The sequence below is a fragment of the Prorops nasuta genome, unplaced genomic scaffold (assembly GCF_024137725.1).
Source record: "Prorops nasuta isolate Cenicafe-Biocafe unplaced genomic scaffold, Cenicafe_Pnas_1.2 PNAS00002, whole genome shotgun sequence".
Lineage (NCBI taxonomy): Eukaryota > Metazoa > Arthropoda > Insecta > Hymenoptera > Bethylidae > Prorops > Prorops nasuta.
Window position 1 is genome coordinate 3,043,148 of NW_027116799.1, and position 27,918 is coordinate 3,071,065.

The window sequence follows — 27,918 nt, forward strand, 5'->3', positions numbered from 1 at the left end:
AAGAGTGGCGCATGCGTCTTGGACTAGATTGACACGCGCAGTCGGCGAATTGTACGCTAGCTTACGCGAAGGAGAACGGGAATACGGCAGGAGCCGATACAGAAGGCCCGAGTGCCGGGCTCTCTGCCGTAATGTAAAAATGTTTATCCGCAAATTGTGAAAGATTGGCGAGAGATTGAAAATTTAATAGAGGGGGGACAGTGCGTGATACGACAGTCGTTATTGTTTTGAAAGTTGATCCTGTTGCTGATGCGTCTATCGCTTACACTGACACTGTGCACCATCGCCTTTAACTCGAACGTCAAATTGACTTTTAACCGGTGAAATCCGCTGTTAGAGCACTAAGAATACCGTTTCTTCGTTTCCGCGCTGCCTCCTCCCTTTGCCCGTCTTTCTCTCACTCGCCCTCTCTCTCTCTCTCTCTCTTTCTCTCCCGCCTTCTTTAAACTCATCGTTCCGCTTATTTATCCGTAGCAGTAAGCGAGTTCACTGCTTTTCACTTGATAGTGAGGCGCTGCTTCGAGACAGACAAGTGAAACTTTGGCCTTTTCTCGCAAGGATCCGTGTGTTCGGACGAAAACACGTCGTAAAACTCCAATTAGGTAAGTGAGAAGCATGCAAAATTCCCGATTGGACCACAGCTTGCCCCACCTTTTTTCTCGTAGAGAATCTAGGCGTTATTATAAGTGCACACTTTTATAGGTCGGCGACGTAAGTTAAACTTTAACTCCTGCGATTATCGATTTCGGCCAACGCCAATAAGAATCTCACGATTTTGTGCTCTTGCGTTTGGTCGATCAGCTTCATTATAAATGCATTCATCGTGTGCATCGAAATAAAAACTCTATCGATTAAAGGAAACACGTGGTCAGCGTTAAGTTATTATAGAAATGTCAACCGTGCAAAGCATCGACCATTACTCGAGTTTAACAACAATCAATCCGAATGAAGCGATACGATGAAGTTGCATTTATCCAAATGAGTCCCCTCTGCTTCTCCCCACTCCTTCTCAGTTTGAGATTTGCAACGTTGCGCGAGTCAATGCTTCGAAATGAATTTCTAGGTAAAGATTTGATGGATAGGGGGGGGGGGGGGACGCTTATTCTCTGGAGTTGACGAACTGAGAAACGTGCGTAAGGATTACGTAAGGCCGGATGTCGCGTGCTTATCCTCTCTACGCTCAAGCTTCGGTGATTGGGACCAGCCACCTCGTCACGCTCTGCCGTCATATATTTCTCGTTGTCGCTCTTCGTCGTTACTTCCTGTTCCTTCCCTCCTGATTGATTGGATCTTCTGTAAGGTTAGGTTAGGTTAGTCTGTGCCCCGGGTGCTGGAGTTACCGTATAGTCACGACGATTCTGCGGCTTGTCTAACCTTGATCCTCGCTGTACGTAGTATTGTTTTATAGCGTGACGTCACGTGCCCTCCCCCCTTACATATACATGTGTATATATTTGTAACAGGATCGTTTCGCGTTCTCTTTTAGACTCGAGTTTAGACTATCGATCGGGGGGAGTGGAACTGAGTGGAACCAGGCCGACCCAAACTGCAAACACCTAGAAAGAGAAAGATGGAGGTATAGGGGGTCTGCTGCACCTGCAAGCGTCTTTTATGGGCGCACTTGCTTCTTGCTCTCGTACCGTATCCGCCAATTGCCTTTCTTTAGCGTATCTTTTCTTCGACTCTGTTTACCAGCAAACGTACTGTGCATAATAGTTTAATTGCTTCTTCCTACTTTTGATAAATTTCTCTCTGCGCGTCAACTGGAATGAGGAAAAGTGGACTGCGCAAGGATATCGAATTTCGTGACTTTATCGATGTCCGCATAAGAGCCGTTCGTGTTTACACGTCAAGAAGCGTGTGATCCATTTCTCCATGAATGCACTTGTATTGTACGGTTGGTCTATGCGAGAAACACGAATCGAGCAGTCTTCCTGAAATTCAACCGTTAAATTTAATTTCTTAATACCATCGGTAAACAACATAACCTACCTAACTTGCGACACATCCCAACACATCCGAGCCCTCTGAGCTCGAATTAAAGGTTATTTCATCGGGAGTTTGTCATCTTTTAGTTCTCTTAGTACCTTCGGATGTTGATTTTAGTTTTTCTGTTTCCTGTAATAACGGAGAATACAGTAGCCACAGTAGCCAAACTAGCGTCTTTTTTATAACCTTTTGAACAAAGAGGTGATTAGGGGAGGGGAGGTGGGTTGAGAAAATTGTGTACTCCTATGAAAATATAAATACAAGATTGACGATCAGCCACTTGACACTTAAATAAAAGAATTTTTTTTATACCGCTAGATGACCTAATTTGTTTATAGGATTTCTCGCGAGTGGAATTGTCAACTGAATTGGATTAAAGAGGAGATGCTCGAACGCTCGTTATAACTTACTTGGCGCGGAGGATATCGTGATCAAGAAGGCGATTCCTCCTGGGCGAGGCCTCTCCATTGCACAAAGGTTGGGCTGACCCTTGCGAATACCCCTTAGTGGGTATATCGAGCGCACAATTTTTGGTAGCAGGGATCTGCGTTCGCGCTGTCCCTAATCTCAAAATAACATAATTCTCTTTCTACAATAGGTTGCGTATATTGATGAAACGGGAGGTTCCATGGGTAACCTAAAATAAGAATTTTATCGATTTATGCGGCTCTTTTTCTACGTCACCGGTTGACGTGATGCTGCAAAAGTAAGCCTACTGATGTGTGTGTGCGTGTGTGAGTACTATACTGCTTTCTTACACCTGTCGACAGATCGCACATATAACACGGCAACTTATTGATCCGCGCGCAACTTGTGCAACGCCACTCGGATGCTGTGATACCGCACGATGGAACTAAAACGTCTCCTTAAATATTTGCGTTACTATTTCGCATAAAATATTATCGATGCGCTATAGAAAGAAAATATGAATAATCGTATAATTATACAACATGAAATAATTTATTTCATTCAAACAGAATTAACATTTTCCAACGACAAACCATCAGAAAATAAACAAAGATCTCAATTTTTTCAACAATTTGCATTTATATATATATAATTAGTAGAGAGGTCGATTTTTAGTGTGCAGTGGTGGAAGTATGTGACTCGTGTATCTTTTCTTGGATACACTTATTCAAGTTATCGAGAATGACATTGGCTTGTTTCTCTAGGGCTGTTTCTGAAGCCAAATCATTACAATGCTCAAAGGATGGGATGACAATAGTTGCGACCTTCCAAGAAAGTTTTGAAATGATCCTTATTTCAGTGGCCACATACTTGAAGTCGGTGATTACACTCTTTATAATGGCCTGAAAGGATGACAGAAAAATAAAATTTGTAGACTAAATTAACACGCATAGGCACAAAAATAAATAGCGGTTTATCAGCGCCACTTGTTTACAAATGCACACAAAACGGTTTTGGTCAAACACGTTCATGCGTGTGCGTTCGAATATACATACGTTAGCGCGTTCCGCTTAAAACTGCTATATATATATATATGCTACTCTCTGTTTATTATGACATTCGCATCGGGAAACAAAAATTTTTGTTTTCAAAAATAAGTGTTGTCCTCGAGTAACGGGAATTTTCGTCTCCCGATGCGAGTGTGCTATAATCTTATAATACGTACAGCGTTGGCACAACAGATAGCTTCATCACTGTTTTGACTCCCATTGCTTCCCTCCTCGTTGCATTCGGAGAATTCGTTTCTGAGCAAAGTGAGATTCTTAAACGTTTCTTGTATCGTAATGTTAAGTTGTTCAATATATATGTTTGCCTCCTTGGTTCTCGCATCCACGCAAGAGCTTACATTGGCAGTAATTTCGTCAGTTAAATAGTTTATCTCACGTTTCGCTTCGTTGACACAGTCGGTAATATCGACGCGACCGGCGATAGCTGTGATTTCAGCGACTTGCTTATCCACCTGAAGTTGGCAGATTTTACTTGTGAAAGACGAGTTCGATGGATAGTCTTGAAATCTAGTGGACGATTACTTACCGTCTTCAGGAAATTGTGAATAGCTATATAAACGTTGTTAGAAATCCGTTGAGATATTTTCTTTAATTCTTTTCTGATTTCTATGATAATTTCCTTGGGATTATCGATGAAATCTTTAATGCCTTGGATGGCGCTGTTGATCGTTTCAGAGATGTCGTTTTCCACACCGTGGATCTTCTGGTGGATAGAATGGAGCAAAGACGACTCTTTCGCCTAAAATTAAAAATGATCGTTATTATTAAAGAGTGTTTGGTTAATTAACAAAAAACTAGTTTATTTCTTACTTTTTATACGAAAGATTGACTTACGTAAGCGGTAGCCACGAACAGGCACAGGAAAATAAGCAGTTTCGACATTTTGCGTTCTGGTATTCAACTATATCCGCCTTCAACAAAATTCTACCATTTATATATATAAAGCATCGCTGGCATTTCGGGGTGTCACGGTCAAACAGTGCACGTTTTACCACTTGCGGACTATGTACAATTAACGCGATATCTAACGTGATTATGAAAAACTTCTTATTTGACATAAAAATAAACCTGCAAAATGGACTTTCTAAGTAAACTAACTTACTTAGTTTGTATATATGGCAGAATTTAAAACGTTTTTGTGATTGTAGGATGTGGCTAACATGGTCAGTATAATTTAGGGGAATAGATAAACAAATGTATGAGAATTCACTAGTATTTGCGTAAGTGTAAATGAAATGTTAAAAAATGCATATAGGACGTTTTGTGTAAACATGGCAGATGTTTTCCCCAAATAAAATAATAATCTCTTCGATAAAATCTCCAATATCATATCAAGGTGAAATATTTACACCCGAGCACAGTTCGCACGTAAAATCAAGAAAACTTACTGATACTCGTGCAACATGTGCAATGTGTCTCCGTTACAATGATATCACGCGCCATTTAATTAAAGCGTCCTTTAAATATCTGCACTGTTATTGTTTTGCAAATGTCATTATCGATGCAAGAGGAAGCAAAAAATAATCATTATAATTACACAACATGAAATAATTTATTTCATTCGAATAGAGAATTAACATTTTCCAACAACAAACCATCAGACAATAAACAAACATGTTTATTCTCCCAATAATTTGCGTTTACATGTGAAAGATGGTAGAAGGACCGATTTAGAGTGCGGGGGTGGTGCCATGTGCCTCGTGGATCTTTTCTTGGGCACAGTACTTCATCCTTTGGTATACATCGGTGAAATCCTCGTACAGAGTTGCGAGTGAAGTGGTAGTAGCGCAAGTGGATAATGATGGAAAGATGGTTCCAACCATCCAAGAGAGTTTCGCAACGTTCTTCAAGACAGCGGGTACTTTCTTGGTGGCGGTGTATGTAGCCCTCAAGAATGCCTGAAAGAATCATAATAAAATGAAAATTTAGAATACATTAAGAGTAACAACCCTACAAAAACAAATTTATCAACGTCCCTTTTTTCTACAAATTGATAGAAAACAATCTTTATCAAATATTTTTACTTGCGTTCGAATAGCTGATTCTATTAAAATCCGCTTTACACCTGTTACCAAATATGACTCTTTATTTATATTTATTAAAACTGTCTGTGTGTGTGTGTGTGTGTGAACATTATATTATGACGCCCTTTTGAAAGTTGGACGTATACAGCGTTATATTACTGTTCCTCTGCTTATCGATATAATTTTACGTACAGAATTGATGCAATACAAGGCCTTAGCTCCAGTTTGAACTCCATCGATTCCCTCAGTACACTCTCCTGCTTCCTTGCTGATCTCGGTGAGGTTCTGGGATATTTCATTGGCAATAAGGTTGATGTTTTCGATATAGTCAGTGCCTTCGTCGATCTTGTCAACCACGCAAGTACTTGCATTGGCAACCATTTCCATAGCAGTTTGACGGATTTGACTTCCCATGCGGGTACACTGGGTGACATCGACGCCATCGGCCGAAGCCGTGATTTCAGCGATCTTCTCGTCCACCTGAAATTCGCACACTCCAATTAAGAAAGGAAAGCTCGACGTACAGCTTCGAATTATAGTGGAGGATTACTTACCTTCTTCAGGAATTCGTCGACACTTTCGTAGAACTTTTTAGAAATCTCTTGAGCCTTCGCCTTTAGTTTTTCCGCCAAATCCATCGCAGATTGCTTGGCCTTGTCGACGGCATCCTGGACGGTCTGGACAGCGCTGCTGATGATTTGGGCGATGGTCTCTTTAACGGCTTCGATTTTTTCCTTCACCGAGTCAAGCAAAGAAGCCTCGGCCGTCTAAAATCAGACAGAATCGTGATTATTAAAAGGGTGACGAGTGGTTAATTTATAAAAAATTAATTCATCTCTCCTCTTCATGAATGATCTACTTACGTAAGCGGTAGCCACGAGCAGGCACAGGACAAGAAGGAGTTTCGACATTTTGCTTTCTGATATTCGACTATATCGACATTCAATAAAATTCTGTCATTTATATAGAGAATCGCTCGTATTTAGGGGTGTCACGGTCAAACAGCGTATGTTCGCCACTTGTGTCAATGTGCAATTAACGTTATATGTCTTTAACATAGAATAATTAATCTCTTCGTTCATCTCCAAAATCATTAAAATGAAATATTTCCACCTGTATGTCGATTTACACCTATAGAAACTGTTAGTCGCACGTGTGAGTCTATTTATCTTTGAAAATACAACATCTAATTAATTTCCTAATCGACTCTTCTCTACAGCAAAATACTTTTGCAGATTAATGACATTTCGTGTCTGTTTTTAGAGTAAACAGTCTTCTCCCCCCCTCCCCCTTCATTCTCACAATATTATGCAAGTTGAAAATATTTGTTGTCTGATTTCATTATTATTGTTGAAAGTTCGCAATTTTTTGCTCTAATTTTTTATAATGCTTTCATTCCAAACTTTGGCTCATCACAGTGCTGTATAATATTTATTTTCTTAAATCAACTTTCTTCGGGCTGCTGAAGCTATAAATTGTTTCTATAATAATACACAACGTATAATTAGAGTTGCCACGTTTTGGAAAACCAAATAAAGTAAATGTATGAAGATTTTTGAAGAAATAAAAAGTGTATCATGTGAAATTGAAATATTCTCTATCCTTCCTTAATACTTTTAAAAATAAATTATTTGTATACTTACTTGTATTCATAAAGTATTATATAAGTACACTTGTTCCAAATAATGAAAAATATTTTAATATAAAATAGGCATGGTAATCCTAAACATAATTGTAATTTAATCTTTCGAGGTCAAAAGTTTTCCGAAATACATATCACGATCTTAACATGTTAGTATAACGCTTGAACTCGCCATACCAGTGACGATAAGCAAATTTAACTAGAATGGTCTATATATTGAAATCACTGAGCTAACAGCCATAATTATACCTAATTATTTCGTACATATATAATTAATTCCCTTAAGATTTTAGCAGGTGAGTCTTAAATCAACTATTGTTATTCATCAAAGAATTCAGAGAATCGATATACATTGGAATCTTTGGTTATACAGCGTTATTTTCAAATCAATTATTTATACAAGAGTTTACTCCATGCCTGACTAATTGGCATAACCCTATTTCGCGAATCCCATGCGAGTATAGGATATCCCTCCTATTGTAACTCGCCGTTTATTATGCATATATCCTAATTCCATCTAAAATATATCCACGAAATGTAGCGATGACCTCGGAACGTACTAAGTATTTTATTATGGTTTTTGTGTCGTTAGACACAGCAAAACTATATTAGTCGATTCTAACGCACCTAGTGCAATGCCTCTCGGTTACAATGATATTACGCACCATCTAATTAAAACGTCCTTTAAATATCTGCACTGTTATTGTTTCTATATATCATTATCGACACAAGAGGAAAAATAAAATAATCATTATAATTATATAATATAAAATAATTTATTTAGTTCGAATAGAGAATCAACATTTTCCAACGATAAAGTATCAGAAAATAAAGAAAGATGTTTATTCTCCTAATAATTGACGTTTACATATGAAAGATGATGAAAGGACTGATTTAGAGCGCAGGAGTGGTGCCATGTGCCTCGTGGATCTTTTCTTGGACACAGTGTTCTATCTGTTTGTACACTCCTTCGAATTTCTCGTAAAGGGTTTCGAATGTGGTGACTGTAGCGCACGTCGACAATGATGGGACGATGGTTCCAACCGTCCAAGAGAGCTTTACAACTTCCTTTACTACACTGGGTACTTTCTCGGTGGCGACGTGTCCAGCCCTCAAGAGTGCCTAAAAGAATCACAGTGAAATGAAAATTTAGAATACATGAAGAATCACAAACCTAATAAAAAAACAGCAATTTTCCAAAGTCCTTTTTTTTACAAATTAATTGAAAACAATTTTTATTAAATATTCTTCCTTGCGTTCGTATAGCATATGAATAAAATCTACTTTATACGTGTTACCTAACATGACGATTTATTTATATTTCTTAAAACTGAACATTATATTACCTATATGTTTCTATTCACATTTGTCTTTACCTCTACGCTTTAGCGTGTGGCTACCGTCATTGTGGTCTACGTTTTGTAGTTGACGGAAATGTTTGAAAATGTAACAATTTTTAATCACTAGTCTGTATTTGGAGGTAACTGAAAAGTCTGCCCGCAAACATGACTTCCTTTTAAAAGCTAGACGTATACAGCGTTATACTTGTATTCCTCTGCCTGTTAATATAATTTTACTTACAGCATTGACGCAATACAAGGCCTTAGAACTGGCTTTAATTCCATCAAGTCCCTCAGTACATTCTTCTGCTTCCTTCTCGGTTAGGGCGAGGTCCTGGGACATTTCATTGGCAATACGATTGATGCTTTCGACATAGCGATATCCTTCATGGATCTTTTTAACCACGCAAATGCTTGAGTTGGCAGTCGCGTCGAGAGCAGTTTCACGAATTTCACTGGCCAAGCGGGTACACTCGGTGACATCGACGCCATCGGCCGAAGCCGTGATTTCAGCGATCTTCTCGTCCACCTGAAATTCGCAGACTCCTCTTAAGAAAGGCAAGCTCGATAAAGAGCTTTGAAATATAATATGGGGGACTACTCACCTTCTCCAAGAAATTGTCAAAAGCTTTGTAAAACTTTGAAGCGACCTCTTGACCCTTCTCCTTCACTTTTTCCAAGGAATCCGACGCAGTTTCCTTGGCCTTTTCGATTGACTCTTGGACGGACTGGATAGCTTTGTGGATGGTTTGGACGATGGCTTCCTTTACGGCTTCGATTTTTTCCTGGATCGAGCTGAGCACAGAAACCTCGGCCGTCTAAAATCAGACAGAATCGTGATTATTAAAAGGGTGACGAGTGGTTAATTTATAAAAAATTAATTCATCTCTCCTCTTCATGAATGATCTACTTACGTAAGCGGTAGCCACGAGCAGGCACAGGACAAGAAGGAGTTTCGACATTTTGCTTTCTAGTATTCGACTATATCAATTTCCCAAATTTCTGCCATTTATATATAGGGAATCGCTCGCATTTGGGAGTTTCACGGTCAAATAGCGCATGTTCAACACTTGTGTCAAATTAATTTCTTTGCTCGTTTCCATCCAAAATCATAAGGTGAAATATTTCCACCTGTGTGTCGATTTACGCTTATAGAGCAGTGTTAGTCGTACGTGTGGGTCTATTTATCTTTGAAAATACAGCGTCTAATTAATTTCCTATTCGACCCCTCTCTACGCCGAAACATTTTGCAGATTAATGACATTTCGTGTATATCTGTTTTCAAAGCAAACAGTCTTTTCGGTAATATCATGCAAGTTAATCTCTTTGGCGCGTGATTTCATATTTGTTCTCGGAAGCTCGCAATTTTGCTTTAATTTTTTTTAATGCTTTTATTCCAAGCGTAGGCTCACCACAGTGTTGTAACATACATTTTCTAAAATCATCTTTCTTCAGACTGTTAAATCCATACATTGCTCTATAATAAAAAACAAAATTTTTCCAAATTACATATGACAATCTTAATACACCAATATATTATTGAATGCTCCCACATTTGCTCTAATTTGTTTTAATGCCTTCATTTAAAATATTAGAATATCACAGATCTGTAATACGCTATTTCTTAGATCAACTTTCATCACATTACCAAAGTCCTACACATTTTCCATGACAATATATATAACGTAACTATGATATAATCTTTCGAGCTCAAAAGTTTTCCGAAATACATATCACGATCTTAACGTGCTGGTATAACGCTCGTACTCGCCACACCAGTGATGATAAGCAAATTTAACTAGAATTGTCTATATATTGAAATCACTGAGCTAACAGTCGTAATTATACCTAATTATTTCATACATATATAATTAATTCCCTTAAGATTTTAGCAGGAGAGTCTTAAATCAACTATTGTAATTCATCAAACTATTCAGAGAATTGATATACATTAGAATTTTAGGCTATAGAACGTTATTTTCAAATCAATTATTTACACAAGAGTTTACTCCATGCCTGACTAATTGGCATAACCCTATTCGTGTATCCCATGAGAATATACGATATCCCTCCAATTGTTACTCGCCGTTTATTATGCATATATCCTAATTCCATCTAAAATATATCTACGGGACGTATCGATACCCTTGGAACGTACTAAGTATTTTCTTAGAATTTTGATGTTGTTAGACGCAGCAAAACTATTAGTCGATTCTCACGATCCTTGTGCAACGCCACTCGAGCGTTTACAATGATATCACGCACCATCCAACTAAGACGTCCTTTAAATATCTACACAGTTATGGTTTTGTATATATATCATTATCGATACAAGAGGAAGAAAAAAATAATTATTATAATTACATAATATGAAATCATTTATTTCATTCGAACAGAGAATTAACATTTTCCAACAACAAAGTAACAAAAAACAAAGAAAGATGTTTATTCTCCCAATAATTAACGTTTACATATGAAAGATGATGAAAGGACTGATTTAGAGCGCAGGAGTGGTGCCATGTGCCTCGTGGATCTTTTCTTGGACACAGTGTTCTATCTGTTTGTACACTCCTTCGAAATTCTTGTATAGGGTTTCGAATGTGGTGTCTGTAGCGCACGTCGACAATGATGGGACGATGGTTCCAACCGTCCAAGAGAGCTTTGCAACTTCCTTCACCACACGAGATACTTTCTGGGTGAGGATGAATCCAGCCCTCGAGAGTGCCTAAAAGAATCACAGTAAAAAGAAAATTTAGAATACATTAAGAATGACAAGCCTAATACAAAAACAGCAATTTTCCAAAGTCCCTTTTTTTGCAAATTAATTGAAAACAATTTTTATTAAATATTCTTCCTTGCGTTCGAATAGCAGATATTATTAAAATCCGTTTTACACGTGTTACCTAATATGACGATTTATTTATATTTATTAAAACTGAACAGTATATTACCTATATGTTTCTATCCACATTTCTCTTTAGCTCTACGCTTTAGCGTGTGGCTATCGTCATTTTGGTCTACGTTTTATAGTGGACGGAAATTTTTGAAAATGTAACAATTTTTTATCACTAGTCTGTATTTAGAAATAAATGAAAAGTCTGCCCACAAATATAACGTCCGTTTCAAAGCTGGACGTATACAGCGTTTTACTTGTATTCCTCTGCTTGTTAATATAATTTTATACGTACATCCATGAGGCATTGCAAGGACCTAAGACTGGTTTTTCCATCACGTTCCTCAGTACAGTCTTCTGCTGCCTTCTGGGCTTGGGCGAGGTCCTGGGATATTTCATTGGCAATACGATTGATGCTTTCGACGTGGGTATCTCCTTCATGGATCTTATCAAGCACGCAAGTCCTTGATTTGGCAGTCGCGTCAAGAGCAGTTTCACGAATTGCACTCGCCAAGCGGGTACACTCGGTGACATCGATGCTATCGGCTGCAGCCGTGATTTCAGCGATCTTCTTGTCCACCTGAAATTCGCAGGCTCCAATTAAGAAAGGCAAGCTTGATAAAGAGCTTTGAAATATAATATGGGGGACTACTCACGTTGTCCATGAAATTGTCAAATGCGTCTGAAACCTTTGAAACGACCTCTTGACCCTTCTGCTTCACTTTTTCCAAGGAATCCAACGCAGCTACCTTGGCCTTTTCGATTGCGTCTTGGACGGTCCGCATGGCTTCGTGGATTATTCGGGTGACAGCCTCCTTAAGGGCTTCGATCTGTCCCTGGATCGAAGAAGCCTCGGCCGTCTAAAATGAGATATAATCGTGATTATTAAAAGGGTGACGACTGGTTGATTTATTAAAAATGATTCATCTCTCCTCTTCACGAATGATCTACTTACATAAGTAGCAACCAGCAGGCACAGGACAAGAAGGAGTTTCGACATTTTGCTTTCTATTATTCGACTATATCGACAATCAACAAAATTCTGCCATTTATATAGAGAATCGCTCGTATTTAGGAGTGTCACTGTCAATTAACGTATGTGTTCAACACTTGCGTCAAATTAATTTCTTTGCTCGTTTCCAAAATCATAAGATGAAATATTTCCACCTGTTTGTATATTTACGCTTATAGGAGCAGTGTTAGTTGTACGTGTGAGTCTATTTGTCTATGAAAATACAGCGTCTAATTAATTTCCTATTCGACCCGCCTCTACGCCGAAACATTTTGCAGATTAATGACATTTCGTGTATATCTGTTTTCAAAGTAAACGGTCTTTTCGGTAGTATCATGCAACTTAATCTATTTGTCGCGTGATTTCATATTTGTTCTCGGAAGCTCGCAATTTTGCTTTAATTTCTTTTAATGCTTTTATTCGAAGCGTTGGCTCACTACAATGCTGTAGCATACATTTTCTTAAATCAACTTTCTTCAGGCTGCTGAATCCATAGTTTCTATAATAAAAAACAAAAGTTTTCCGAAATACATGTCACGATCTTAACATGGGCTAGTATAACGCTTGTACTCGCCACACCAACGACGATAAGCAAATTTAACTAGAATTGTCTATATATTAAAATCACTGTGCCAACAGTCGCAATTGTACTTAATTATTTCGTACATATATAATTAATTCCCTTAAGATTTTAGCAGGAGAGTCTTAAATCAACTATTGTAATTCATCAAACAATTCAGAGAATCGATATACATTAGAATCTTTGGCTATAGAGCGTTATTTTCAAATCAATTATTTACACAAGAGTTTACTCCATGCCTGGCTAATTGGCATAACCCGATTTCGTGGATCCCATGCGAGTATACGATACCCCTCCTATTGTTACTCGCCGTTTATTATGCGAATCAAACAAACGAGAGGAAGCCTTGACTAAAAAATTCTCATGTTCGGATTACCCATAGCCGCAGTAGCACTGTTACTTCTGATACATCGCAGTGACAACAAATATTCGCACGCGAAACAGTACAGAGTAATATTCGCTTATTGCGTGTAAAATAATGATGTGTGTTAATTGACGGATAATTAAGCATTGTCTCTCTTATAATAGGTGATTTGTAGCGAAGGAACGGAACTTGCTTCTAAAAAATGATGAGTCTAATGACGGAAGTCCGAGTCGTTCGATTATTTATCATTAATCGAATAAATATTGATTCGTGTCAAATTTGAGACAATAGCTGAAGAGTGGCAGTGCTGGACAGGTGACCTTAAAATGTTCGGCATTCATGTCAATGCTGCTACCTGCTAATTGCGTAGGCGCATGCATGGGAATACACCAGCATATGGTCTTATACCTACGACCATATGGTTCCACTAGTGTATTTATATGCACGTGCACGCAGCTATTGCCATTTTCATCTCGCCACTCCTCAACAAAGCTTCGATCGATATATATCGCAGACCTTCCAACTCTTACAAACGCAATCATCAAAATCATCCAATTTCTTATTTTTAACAAAAACTCTCGGTACACACTAATAATTTTACCAAATTTCAAAAGAGCAAACTCAATTTTTTCTTCCAACGTCTGCCAAGGTACGTATCACACTCGGCATTGTGTCTCGTTTCTTATCTTAGGCAAACTTGTCTTCAGATTGCACCTTCTCGCAATGTATAATTGTACATGACTACACAGAGACTGTGACATAGATAACCACAGCAGTTGGTTGGTACTAATAAATATATTTTTATATCAGTGCTGATTCCCTCGCGTAAAAAATTAAGCGGCAGTAAGAGCGACGTCCAAAAATAAATACTTGGGAAAGCATGAAAAAAATTGTCATCCCCTTAGTGTAACGTCAGAAGTAGAGCGCTATATTACACGGACTAATTTTTGTTCGCCTCGTTGGCCAGTTTTGGATGATTCGAGTTGGTAAAAAATAAAGGAGATGAGAAAAAGTAGGAAGCAGTGTGGCACAAGGAAGAGAGATCTTTGGCGAGGCTCATGCTGGGCCTTACAGCTCTCAGCAGATGCACGCAACTACAATCCCCATGGCAGCTGCAATCCTTACAGCTTGCTATCCCAGTAGTGGATATATTTTCCTTCCATGTACCTCACCATTCATAGTCCAAAGTCGGAACAAGCGCTTCATAATTTTTCCCTTACAATATTCCAGTGATGCATTCCTGCATTCCTATATGGCGAAAAGCATTGGCGTGTTAAGGTTGAAATTAAAGCGAGCTCTTGGACTCCCACAGATGGGAGCTGCTACTGGCTGGTGAAATAAAAATTTTAAATCATGTATGTTGAAACCGGTTTAAGTATTTATACTATAAGCCATGGTAGTCGAAGAAGCAACCTGCTCGCGATACTCTCTCATCTATATAGGATTCTGACGTCTCCCAAGAAGCGTATCGAGTTTTTGCCTCGTGCTAGTTATGCTGCAGGAACGATGACTGCAATTTTCAGACTGGTACTACTGCCCAGTTTACGATACTTCTTTTGTGCACGGAGAGTGATGACCGGGGGCGCAGCTGCGCGTGTATTGGTTGCTGCATAGGTACGGCCCTGGCGTTGAGAGTAGACCGCATAGGGTAGAGCCGTTGAGCCGTAGAGGGACCGGGCCCAACCGAGTCCCGGCCGACCCGACCCGTCCCCGACCGGCCGACCAGTCCCGACACTCCCGACTCCCGGCGCTCGCATCTCGATTCTTCACTCAGTAGGGTGGGGGACAGGGTTGTTGCACGTTTCTTCCACTGCACGAACGCTGCAGCGAGAAAACGGTTCGGCCATTGAGATCGTTGCTTCCATTCGTCTTCACCATTCGATCCATCCTCCAGTTATCGTCACTCCACTCTAACCATAACACAGTCCAAAGTTTTTATCACTCTGGCTGGAGTAGAATGGCTTTGGGACCTACGTGAGTGTGCTGCACCTTCGTCGATCCTCTTTGTTTCGTTCCTTCGCCTCCGCCTGGCGTGCGATGACAGGTCCTGAAAAAATCGTCAGCATCACTATCAACGCTTCATCGCTCTTTCAAAAGTTACGCTCCAGCAGTTAAAGTGTCCATTGTGCAACGTAATTTTCTTCGACTCGCTCAACAATCATATCTTTGTTCAACATCTCATTAGAGGAATGCGAACTGACTAATGCGTCTTACGACCCACTCTTATGGACTCTATTATAGAATCTTATTTAACACTTTGGAGGTTAACATTTGGTTTTTCATTGTTGACTATTGTTCGAGTTTGCTCGATTTATACTGCACTGTTTTGATTCAACGCTATTATTGGCCATTCGTAATACGGTGAATCAGCTTTATTGGATTTTCTTCCTGCAAATGTGTTTTGAAGGCTTATTAATAAACCGGTGCAATTGCACTTTGTGGAATGTGTAATTGTCGCTTGGGAGATGTGCGAAGGTAGTCAGCGTGCGTGCGAGCGACTGTGACTGTATGCGTGTATTGAGAGACAGAAACGTTCATCGAGTTCCGGTGGGGTCGCCGGAAGTAGCTAAAGCGTGACCCTAACGGAAAATCGTGGGAACCTGTGTGTTACGTCGTGTCACAATAATGTTCTCTGTGCACGAAAATCACTCGCGACAGTGCAGTGTTTAACGAAAGTGACATTGCTGTAATATAAACGTCGTAAGGTATATAGAGTTCGTCACGGGCCCTTCGGAGAAAGCACTCCGAGAATAAAGGTCGCTCTACGATAATAATAATAATAAGAGTGAGAAAAACACAGGGGAAAATCTATACATGCAAAGTGATTATGAGAATACGATAGCCATGGGCCTATGTTACCTGTGAAACAAGAACTATGTCAATTGGTTACTGTGTGAAACTAGAATATGACCGATCGATGTTACAACGCTTATAAACTATCGAATGACGTTGGAAGCTTCTTGCGGTATTGCCGAAGGCTGAAATTAGAACATCTTATTGGTACTGAGATGAATTAGGATGCATCCTGATAGTTCTGCGCGGTGATTATAGTGGACAAAAAGAGGAGTGGATCTTTTAGCCTTGCGTTTACGAGAAAAGGAAATGGCAACGTTTGACGTAAATAAAAATAACGGTAATTGAACGAGAGCCGAAGGACGGCTCTCGAAGAAGGCGGCAGGTCGCATATGGAATCGTTCGACAGTTTGACAGAGTTCAGGATATTGGCTCTCTACTGCAGTTGAAGGATTTCACTTTATTGAGAGTAAGAGAGATGGGAAATGAAAATTGTCTAGACAGACGAAGGTACACCGAGACTGGTCGGGATCCCACTCCGTGGAGTCAGTGGAGTGGCCTCTAGTGACGTAGCATCGGGGCGAGTTGCACATCCAGTTTTATAGAGAGAGAAAGAAACAAAAAGAAGAGAGAGAAAAGGAGTCGATATATACATATTATTTGTCGTTGAGCAACGCGAGCGATACGCCGTTTGATGCGCTCATCCTTACCGGCCGGCACGGGACGTTACGTGCACGCGATAGCTAGCGCCGCCATTTCATAAGAGAAACGCGAGAAACGTTAAGAGTTTTGCTTCTGCCTGGTGAGGGGCGCCTGGTCCGCCTGTCTCTCTCTCTCTCTCTCTCTCTCTCTTGCTGCCACCGTGAGCGTTCTTACACACCTAACCTCCCTTTCGACCGTTCGTGCGTGCGAGATGCCATCTCATTCTACCTTCGCAACTTGATAATCCTCCCCAACTCGATCGAGCCTTCATACCCTACGCTCTCCTCGCATTCCTATCCGATCTCGTGGCCATACCAGGCAATTTTTACTTTGACAGCTGACCAAATCTACCGAACCAAACGAAACGTTCGAATCCCATTCACACCTGGTGATATACGCATGTATCGGTGTCTCAGCGAAACGTCCCGTCAACCGTCACTCAACGAATTCAGTGATTCAAAACGACGACGGAGTGTGAAGAGTGCAAGATCGAGACGACTTAAAGAATAAAGTGTGATCGAGTTTTTTTTTAACTTTTGCTGGATAAGACCGCGCTTGCACAAAGTTTCCGATGACGTCATATGATTTCCGTGCGACAGAAACATACCGACCACGACGGAATAGTGAAAGTGCTGCCTGTGCAAAGACTGCGGTTCGTTAGGATATCGCATGGGTGCAGGAGGAATCGTGGAGGTTGGATTGCTGGAAATGTCGATGAGAAAGTTAAGGAGTATGGGATGTTAGTGATAGCGGTTCTCCGAAATAAAAAGGTGAGAAAGAGGCCGACGATCAGTGACGCTCGGGCTCGGACCGTTGTGTTTGGGCTTAGGTTCGTGTAGTTGTAGTTGGCGCGGTCAGCAAGCTACTGCACGTTACGAAAACATCGTCTATCGGATCGGTGGATGTGGATTGGATACTGGATCGTAGCGCAACGCAGAAATGGGAAACCAACACCCGTCCGCCCACCAGCCGCTTGAGCGGCCTACCAGCCATGCTGGAAATGGTCTTCGTATGTCGGTATGTTCCCTCTTGTCTCCTTATCTGGTCCTCTTGCTCCTTTCATCTCTTCAGCGTACGTGCACCTTTGCCAAAAATAACATCGACCAAAGAGTTATCGTCGACTTTTTTCTATATACATGATTGAATAAAGCATACGTGAGTTTGACGATGATTAACATGCATCCGTTCTATAGATTGTAAACCAAAGATAATATATGCGCCTATACATATACACATTTGAAACGATCGGCAAAAATAGAAAGTGGGTGTTGGCCGATATGTAATTGATGCTCAACAATGTATATATCGTATTATACAAACATTTTAAACATAACGCACAGATTTCCTGGCGTCCATCTGGCAGTTTCACCTTTTTGCCGCCCAAACGGGATGTCATTAATGAAGACGTTGCAGGAAGGTCGTAATATGCGAGTTTTTCGTATTTTCCCCTTACCAAAGCAGGATTGAGAGGTTCGTAGGCGCGGTTATGCAAAATACAGCGCTAGATTACGCTCTTGAGTGTTTTTTTCTCAACGCGTTTACCCAAAGCGAATAAAACCAAATGAGATTGGTTTATGATGTGTATAAATGTGTTGGAGTGTGTGGACGTCACACGCTCATTCCTAGTCAGGGAATCGAACTCAAGGATAACCGCTTGCCTGGCGTTGTCCGATTAATACTTTCCTTTGATTCCTATAATGCTATAACAACCTCCGCCTAAGCTTCTGCAAAAAATCTAAGAAATGTTGTCAATATTCTATCAACAATAATAATAATAATTTTCAAACTAAAGATGCTACGCTGGACAAGTGAGACGAGAACAATCGATGATTCTGTTGTCTGAAAGATGACGGACTAAAGAGACGCGCAGCGTATGCTAACGAGCTTAGCATTATTCATCGCTGAATTATCCACATCGATCCTATTGTTCCGGAAATTCCGGAGATACTCGAGTGTTTTTCAAGTTAAAAGCCGTCTATTCCAAGAGGATGGCATAAATATTTTTGTCGAAATTATAATAAATTAGAGAGGAGAGGCTTGCTCGTGTCTGGGAAATTTTTCCAGCTGTGGGATGAAAATTCACAGGTTCCTGAAGCGCTAAATGCGAAACGAGTATATTTAACCTGTTGGTCCGTCGAGGGACTTTTATAAAGGCAGGAGGGGGGGGGGGAGAAGAACGAATAGTCAAAGAAATATATTATACCGTTACCCATGCGTCGAGTGTAAGGAGGGCTAAAGGGAAGGGGATTAAACTGCGGTTGAGAATAGGGGTGAAACGGAGGGTCTAATATAAAAGATTCTTTGGGAACCAGCTACAAGATTTGATCACATGCTTTAAAAACGTCGTCTCGTCAAAGCCGTTGCCATGAGACTGCCTCGTTCTCTCAACATTCGATGAGAATCAAGTTTTTTACCTCAACTTCTAGCTTCGTCAATAGATACTTACCACTAATTTAAATCGCTGCTACATGCTAATAAAAGTAACATTTTGTAACAATGTAATAAAAACTGTAAAATTTGCTTGGATGCTCGTATCGACGATGGATTTTCTGCTATTATATATATAGTGTATTATTACATGATTACACTTCTACTCTTCCAATACAGGGAAGCGAGAAAGATCGCCTGGGGTTAGAAACTCAATTAGCTCCTATAGGTTCATCGATGTAAACTTATGGCTAATTTAAGCACGCTAAAAGCTGGATACTGTAATTAACCCTCGAGCCATACATTGGCGCGCATTCGCACCAGCTATATTTATTTTCTAATTTCATTTTACATCAAAGTACGTTCAAGGGTTACCCCCACTTCTACAAATATGTATAAACTGTATAGTGTTTAACTTTACTATAAAATTATTATAAGAATACAAAAAATTTGAGTATTCTTCTTTTTCTTTGTTTAATTGGACCATACTCAATGAACGGTTATTCATTTTATAAGGGTCAGCTAGATAAAACGACCTAGATCATGAATATAAAATTCTCTGTTTAACTCTCTACATAACTATATAAGAGATATCAATTCTTCGTATAAGTTCTTTCGAGGCGTCTTTTGATTTGCACTCGAATAGCTTTTGTACAAAAAATTGATATCTATTCTAGTTACAAAGATAAATAGAATTGTATGTTCATGGACTGATCTTTTTATCTGTCGGTATACGAGTTTAAATATTATTTTCCTCTTTGATTCAAAGATGGAGTCACGTGATCCCGAATCATACCGAGCCGCTGTATGGTTTGAGGTTATTCGAGCTTAGTATAGAATTGAGGTTAATGTAACAAATGAGATCCATAGAAAATATTTGTAAATTTGGAAGCACGTATTTTTATTTACAGTAAGTAATTGCATAATTACATTTGTTGTTCTTTGTCGCACAGAAGCGAGAGAGATCACCTGGGAAAAGAAACTCGATGGATCGATTGCGGCGGAGCTTTCGGGACAGCTTCAGACGGCGGAAAGATGCTCACGTACCTGAATCTAGCAAACCGCATCAATGGCAAGCAGATGAGAGCGCGGTTCGTTCGGCAACTTGCGCCTTTCATGTCAAGGTAAAGAGGCCTAAACTGGAAATTTCTTCTTCAATGCATGAAGCAATTATACGTCGGTTAAGTAAATGTATAATCTTTAACAGCAAATATTAGCAGGAAGTATTTATTTAATTAACGTAACTCTTGACTTATTAATATTTATTTTATTATTGTATCGTAATTTATACAAAATATATATCTATCCCCATAAAACGCTATATGTGATGGGAAACTGTACGGGCTTCAGCCTTTCGCGAAGAAATAATAGAAACCCGTGCCTCAGGGCCTTCAAAGTACATTTCATGAGGAAATTCGAAGTTTTTCGGAGATAGCTCGTTAAATATGCATTTTTCTGAAAAGATGTATAGAATCTTTTCTCTGGAGAATGAAATATTACATAAATAATACCTTATACATTTTTTGCATGGAACGCATATTTGTAAAGATACTCCAAGCGGAATATTTTCTTCCTTAAGGCCAAATACTTTTTTTTTTTTCAATTTTTTAATATTTTTTATCTATGAGAATACCAGTTTACTACGTAGCGTGATTATTGAGGAGTTAATTAATAAAGAAAAATGACTGGTTTAAATTTTCATCCATGGTATTTTAACTTAATTTAATTTTTCAATTTAATTTACTGAATTTTGTTGGATTGCCTTAATAAATATGTATTTTACAAAAAAAGTGTGTTAAACCTTTTTTATATAATATTTAATTTTTCATAGAAAAAATTGTATCATTTTTTTTTAGGAAAAATGCATATTTAACGAACTATTTTCGGAGAACTTCAAAATTCCTCGAAAACGCACTTTTAAGTCACGAGGTACAGGTTCCTGCTATTTCTACACCATAAGGCCGAAGCCTGTATAGTTTCTCATAAAATGCTAGCAGTTTTTATAAGATATCGCTGGAAATATAATTCTTAACGACAACCCTAATATATGTATACAGTATACTAATATTTGGATGTTATCATTGGAAATAATTAATTTTAATTACACTATTACAGTACCTGGGTTGCGTCGAGGTGTTCGAGTCGAGAGGAATGCAGGTGTGCGAGGAAGCTCTCAAGGTTCTCAGAGTAAGAAGCGACACTTTGCCCTTTTCTGCATAATAATTATAGCCACAGTTACAGTTTATGAATTACTTTGTAGAATTCAAGACGAAGACCCGTTCGAGCGATTCTTCATGTTTCTGGAGATGGTCTGCGTGTAGTGGAAGATGAAACAAAAGGATTGATAGTTGATCAAACGATTGAAAAGGTATCGTTTTGTGCTCCTGATAGGAACCACGAAAAAGGCTTCAGTTACATTTGTAGGGACGGTACTACTAGGAGATGGATGTGCCATGGGTTTTTGGCGTTGAAGGAATCTGTGAGTGATCGACATTGAAAGGGAGAAACCTTATAGTTTATCTATACTCAAAGAACACAGATAATGTCACGAGCAACTTAAATTTTTAGGGAGAAAGATTGAGCCACGCGGTTGGTTGTGCCTTTGCCGCTTGCTTGGAGAGAAAACAACGCAGGGACAAAGAATGTGGCGTTACCATGTCTTTCGACACAAAAACATCGACATTTACGAGAAGTGGTAGCTTCAGACAAGCAAGCTTGACAGAACGATTGCAGGATCCACGTGAAAGAGCAATTGGTTGGTATTTGGTATATTAGACGAACGAGTGAATTTTTATGCGATTCTATAACATTATTTAAAATTTTAGATGTTCCTCCTGTTAAACAAGTATATAACCCATTTGCTATCGAAAGACCTCACGCAACTCCATCGATGTTGGAGCGGCAAGGTTCTTTTCGTGGTTTCACGCAGCTCAACCAGGCTTCACCATTTAAGAGGCAGCTTAGTCTTAGAGTTAATGATCTTCCCAGTAATCTTGAACGCACACGAAGTCATAGCCTGGAGCCAACGGATCTCTCGCGAATGCCTCCAATTAATGTACCTATGAAACCACCAGGTGTGTACATCAATTATGTTTCTAAACGAGCTTCGGCTATAATGCATACTGTACTACTATCTGTCTATTGGCATTTGACGAACAGAAAAAGATTTGATTTATTACGATAATGATGAATTTCTTGATTTTTATAACAGAATTCGAAGGATATGACGAAGGTCATTATTCCTTAATCCGTTAACATTTATTTACACGTTGCCTGTTAATTGGGATTGCTTGACTCATGCTTGTTTACCTGTGTACTTGTATATATATATATATATATATATATATATATTTGATGATATTGAGTCACAGAATCTTGGTTGTTAATCACTAAAATATCATGTAGATTATAGAAGATCCTCCTCGTAGGAGTAATAGTTGTCGATCGACGTCGAGACGTTTCCTTAAGACGCTCGTCTCAATTTTTCTATGTGGATTACTTTCGTTCCTGGAATGTTGATACTGATCCCACTCTTCTATTCCCAGTGGATTCTGTATACTATTTTGTAATTACGCGTTGATTAGCATGCGTTACGTAGCTAACAGCACAATATATCGTGCACAGACACTATCCTTTAATTTGTATCTGTTATAGAGTTAATATTTGATATTAACGAGATTCTATTTTTCTTTTCACAGTCAGCCCCATTCCTGAGATATCACCAGGTGGCCAGGACAGTGTCTCAGCGATGTGTCAACAGCTTTCTCATGGACTTTCCTTACTTTCTAGCAATGACGATTTTGGTCTAACGCCTTCTCAGACCAGTTCAGTCACGAAAACGCTATTTGCGGATACTGCGCGATCAGGTATGCACATCGGAATCGCTTCTCCCCGGTGTCGACGGAATCGTAACGGCTACAGTTCATCTTGTACAATTGCAATTTCAGTAACGAGTAGTAGCTCGATGGATGATATGAAAATTCAGAATGGGCCGAGTGCGAATAATAATAATAACAATGATGATAATGATAATAAGAACGATGATCTCAATAATCTGAGTCGAGTCGGCCCCAGCTGGCACGAATCTCCTTCACCGATCCTCTCCGGAAATGGCAGGTTCACTCCTGTCTTGAGCAAAGGTAGCAGCACCAGCCCAGCTCCCTCGAGAACCAATGTGACAACGTCAAATGTAATGAGCACGCCTTCCTCGGTTACAAGCGTTATCCCATATAATGTCCCACCGATAGCTACCAGTCCTGCATTCAGTACGACGTCTACATCTTCCTTGAACAATGTAACAACACCTGTAATGAGCAGGTCGCCGATTCCTATCAATACAGCAATAACGTCGAAGACCATCTCTCCTAATGCTGTGGAGGCTGTAACTTCTCAGCCAATATCTGTAACCACCACAGACATAACTCTGGTAACACCAAACGTATCCCTGGAAGTGGCAATTTCTACAGCTCCGGTAAGTGAAATAATATCCTTGTATTTTTACGTTCGAGTGACGTCCGAAGGAATATTTAATCTCGCACAATGGACGTATGCTTGTGTAAAATTAGAATCTAATGGAGTATATTTTAAGAGCCTTTGCCTTCAACAGGTTCAGCCTGTATCAACAGCAACCCCATTGCCAAAACCGGAACAATGGCTCGGTAGCATCACTGGATCGGTGCCAGCAGCAGTGCAGTCTACCTCGCCAGTTCCAGTTCCTCCACCACCACCACCACCACCACCGACCAGTACACGTCGACCTCCTCCTCTCCATGCTAGAGCTCTCTCGCTTGGGTCAGCGGCCATGAGCCAAGTTGCTTCCAGAGGAGGACCATCGGATCCATTCGATGCGGAATGGGCAGAAATCGCGGCGAGAAATTTGCGCCAGTCCTCCACGACGAATCCTTTCATTATGCCGAATGCGACTCAAGCTTTTCAAGTACAATTATAGCGTCAGGATTTCATTAATAGTGTGGCCAAATTCTTTCGCTCTAACACATAATGACGGCTGCAAACCGGTTCAGGCGACATGATATATCAACCGTAATTAGGTCGGTTTAAAGGCCAGACACTGACAAGCTCGACGATGACCGCCTTAGCTTTCTGAACCAGTCGTTTTTAGGCTAGCAGGATACAATAGAAGTTCTCAGCTTAGTGTACGCTAGATTCCGAAGAATAGTTCGATCGCCCGTTTACTCCTAGTTAAAGGGCATTTCGAAAGATGTATATCGAGCGATCAGGAACTTTTATGTTCATTGTTTAAATCACAAATAGCGACCGTAGCAGTGAAATCGCACAAAGTACCGTGGAGTACTTTAATTAGTTTTATGTACGAGCGCCACAAATGCGAACCTTGAACAAAAGTAAATATGCTAAATGTTCAAGCAGCGTCGAGCAACTTAAATTAATACGTAAAGCCGCGTGGTCTATGTTTCGCCGTTCGAAATTCAATGTACATAATTAATTCGAAGGATAATAATAATCATCGCGATGTACTTAGGTACGATTTGTGCAAGACAAAGGCCCAGATGTGTGCTCATGCTCCATTTCGAGCAAATTCTCGAACGATTAAGTGAAGTCACCTGAGTAAAGTTCAATCATAATTGTATTGCGCGCCATTTGTTAAAACCATCGAATATTCTTTTCCGTGCACATTAGTGATACCACGAGAATTTAGAATTATCCCTCCACATCTTCTACTCTGCTGTATATCCTCTGATCTTTGCACACACGTATTCTATTGACGTTGAATAACAAACTTTGACAGGGAAAGATTTAAAGACTAACAATCTTTTAAACGGGATATAAAGGACTGATGTTTCTATTGATAATTGTAAAATTCATCTGTATTTCTTTAAATTGAAATTGAAATCTGGGATTAGAGAAAATCTTTACTAGTGGAAGATGCATTTGTACTTAAGAGATATATTACGATTTAAGCTCTACATCTACTAACACACACACACACACACATTTCTTATTTATCTACTGGTGACTTTTCAACAATTTTAAAATATAATAATTCTTTACCATTTTATATGGCTGATAGAATAAATCATACGGAAATAATTCTGAGATCGAGTATAACGCGACTGAAGTGAATAGGATCCACAGCTCGATGATTTTGAAACAGATGACCGCAATTAACAATTATCAATAAAATTTTTGCTATGGTGCGCATTAAGAAACTATCTTTTAGTAAACTAACAGCTTTCGACAGCTTGTGCTAGCAGCTACTGCAGTCGCAGCTATTATACCTTCTAAGAAGTAAATATTTGCGAAATGAAGTTTAAGTTAAGTAATTTTTCTAGATGATACATAACGTAGTCAATTTTCACAAGCAAGATACGGATTTGAACCAAGAACGATTGATTCTTTTTTTTGAAATGATCGTATGCAGAGGAACATTAATTTTCAATTAAATCCACTTGTCGAAATGAATGTGGAGCGCGCACGCTTTACCCAGTTAATGTGGTATATTTCTTGAAAGATGAAATTTTATGGCGAACTGTGATATAAATCGAAAGGGCCAGTACTTAACTCGAACTGAGTGTTGTAGCTAAAGGCCGCTGTATACTTTGCTCCATACAAATAGTGATGATTTAGCGAAATTTTTAGGAATATTGTGAGCTTGAACACAATAACTGTAAAATTGTCAAAAAAAAAAAAATGACAGAAGCACATACGGTTACTTAATTAAATTTAGATGTTGAATTTAGAGGACAGTACATCTTGCATTATCATTGTCTATTATATATAAATATATATATACATGTATATATATATATATATTTATTCGACCGAGTTGCATTTAGCTTTATAGCGAAAACTTGGAAGAAACTTGGAATATATGCAATAATGACGAAATTCATGAAAAGCTTCGGCGAACAGATATTTCCATCTTGAAACAATTGTCATCATATCATTGTACGTACTTATGGGCACATGTTAAGCGATTCTCATTGATGTTTTGTCACAGCGGCGCGTGCATATTCTTAATCGCAGTTTAAAATATGTATTACAATAATGAAAATTCGGCTCAAAATATGCACTACTCAGTTAAGCGCACGTGAAATCGATATTATATATCGCGTACTAAGCAGTATTGTCTCTCTGGCTTACTGATAAGCCCTTTTAGCGGGCGGCTGAACTTTCGATCTTTGGGAACGGATTGAGGGTATGACTCGTCTAATCAAAGCTATGGCAAGACAGACTTATGTTGGACACGGTGTAAATACGTGTCAAAATGCTCTGTACTTAATTGTAAAAGGCAAAAGATACAAATAGCGACGACAGTTCTTGGACCCAAAATAGATTATTTATGTATTGTGTATAGAACTAATTTGGCGCTCTAGTTATCGAGGGATATTTCAGTGAGTGAAAGAGAGGGAGTGAGAGAGAGAGAGCAAGCGAGCGAGCGAGAAAGGTGTGTGAGATAGAGGACGATAATTAACGGTCTAGCCGAGGTGGCGTATGTATATATAAATACAGGAGTGTATAAGAACAACGACATGAGAAATTGCGAATGATGGGGATGTCAGATGCAGAAAGGAGGTATCAGACTGTAGTTCGCGTAGCTAAAATACGAAGATTCCAAGCAAATCATTATGCAATATGTTCTTACTCGTTTACAGTGGCTTACGTTCGATAACCTAAACGGGAAAACTGAGTATGGAATAAAGGGATATAAATAGGTTAAACGTAATGTGGATTTTAAAGGAGTAATTATGCTCTAGCCAGTGAAGATGAGTATATATATATTAGGTTTTCACGAGGCGCCTTCCGTCCGTGCCGAAAATCAAAAGCACACGCAAAACATATGCGAACAAAGAAAAACAAACGTTGTTTAATCTATGTACTTAAGCACTAACATATGTAGTACGTTATTAGTGAGAAACACACGACTATTGTCGACTCCCGTTTCTGTTATTTTCAAAGCCGTGTTTCTCCTAGGATCTTCCGGAAAAGAACAAGTTCAGGATGTACATATAACACTATGCAATGATTTGTTCTATATAATTATTACGTTAAGTTGTTTTTTTTTTAAACTTTTTTTTCTTATATATACATATTATAGTATATATATATATATATAAAGATCTAAATATATTTGTATAATTTAATTGAAGTTAACCCAAGACGAAAACGTCTACATTGGTTTATATTTTGTAAAAAAAATGAAATTAATGATACGTTCGCACTGTTATTGCACGTACATTAAATATATTTATAATTTTTCTTTGGCGCGCCGATGTTTCTTATTTGAAAGATTCTTTATAATCTTTAGCCAGTTGATGGAAAAGTAGATTTCAGTGTTTCCATTTGTTGCTGGTGCATGCGTAGTACTACGATACATTTGAACGGGGAGACACTGGAATTGATTTTTCCTAAAGTTTAGGAGCATTGCGTGCCAAAATCAAAAGTGCAATCGCGTTAGCTGCCAATTTGAGAATATAATGCACGCTTCCGTGGTTGTTTTGTACATAGCGTTGCTGATCAAAATCCCCCGGATCAACGTACGACTTATGCGTGTATATTTCGTAAAGTACCCTCTTGTTCATTTTACAATGTATTTGCCTCTGTAAAGATACGGTTTATTATATATCTGTTGTGATTACGATATGGTCTTTTCTTTCCTCTTCCATCAATATTTTTTTTCCAGCGAGAAAAGATCCTATAA

The 27,918-nt window shown here is 39.1% G+C and overlaps 4 protein-coding genes and 1 non-coding gene across 7 annotated transcripts; 2 read left to right on the forward strand and 3 right to left on the reverse strand.

Moving 5' to 3' along the window:
- Positions 1 to 74: 74 nt before the first annotated feature.
- numb (NUMB endocytic adaptor protein) lies at positions 75 to 27,855 on the forward strand. Of its 3 annotated transcripts, none has more exons than XM_066736059.1 (10): positions 75 to 602; positions 20,195 to 20,365; positions 21,357 to 21,428; positions 21,502 to 21,720; positions 21,810 to 21,996; positions 22,067 to 22,315; positions 22,453 to 22,473; positions 22,940 to 23,107; positions 23,189 to 23,712; positions 23,848 to 27,855. In XM_066736059.1, the coding sequence occupies exons 2-10, from the start codon at positions 20,228 to 20,230 to the stop codon at positions 24,187 to 24,189; spliced, it is 1,920 nt and encodes a 639-aa protein (XP_066592156.1). In that variant the 5' UTR covers positions 75 to 602; positions 20,195 to 20,227; the 3' UTR covers positions 24,190 to 27,855. The 3 variants fall into 3 exon arrangements, with proteins under 3 accessions (XP_066592156.1, XP_066592138.1, XP_066592147.1); XM_066736041.1 differs by lacking the exon at positions 75 to 602 and adding an exon at positions 16,732 to 17,831; XM_066736050.1 differs by lacking the exons at positions 75 to 602; positions 22,453 to 22,473 and adding an exon at positions 16,734 to 17,831.
- LOC136783848 (U1 spliceosomal RNA) lies at positions 2,392 to 2,554 on the forward strand. Its single transcript, XR_010824332.1, has one exon. It is a non-coding gene; the product is annotated as a U1 spliceosomal RNA (small nuclear RNA).
- Positions 2,926 to 4,443, reverse strand: LOC136778309 (uncharacterized protein PF3D7_1120000-like). Its single transcript, XM_066735034.1, has 4 exons — positions 4,299 to 4,443; positions 3,991 to 4,203; positions 3,623 to 3,916; positions 2,926 to 3,299 (listed from the first exon to the last, which is right to left on the reverse strand). Exons 1-4 carry the CDS (start codon positions 4,344 to 4,346, stop codon positions 3,069 to 3,071), a joined length of 786 nt encoding a protein of 261 aa, XP_066591131.1. The 5' UTR covers positions 4,347 to 4,443; the 3' UTR covers positions 2,926 to 3,068.
- LOC136778961 (uncharacterized) lies at positions 4,921 to 6,937 on the reverse strand. The gene is made up of 4 exons (XM_066736200.1): positions 6,352 to 6,937; positions 6,043 to 6,255; positions 5,681 to 5,968; positions 4,921 to 5,362 (listed from the first exon to the last, which is right to left on the reverse strand). Exons 1-4 carry the CDS (start codon positions 6,397 to 6,399, stop codon positions 5,135 to 5,137), a joined length of 777 nt encoding a protein of 258 aa, XP_066592297.1. The 5' UTR covers positions 6,400 to 6,937; the 3' UTR covers positions 4,921 to 5,134.
- Positions 10,944 to 12,452, reverse strand: LOC136779714 (uncharacterized). Its single transcript, XM_066737453.1, has 4 exons — positions 12,319 to 12,452; positions 12,020 to 12,223; positions 11,659 to 11,943; positions 10,944 to 11,195 (listed from the first exon to the last, which is right to left on the reverse strand). Exons 1-4 carry the CDS (start codon positions 12,361 to 12,363, stop codon positions 10,968 to 10,970), a joined length of 762 nt encoding a protein of 253 aa, XP_066593550.1. The 5' UTR covers positions 12,364 to 12,452; the 3' UTR covers positions 10,944 to 10,967.
- Positions 27,856 to 27,918: the final 63 nt, after the last annotated feature.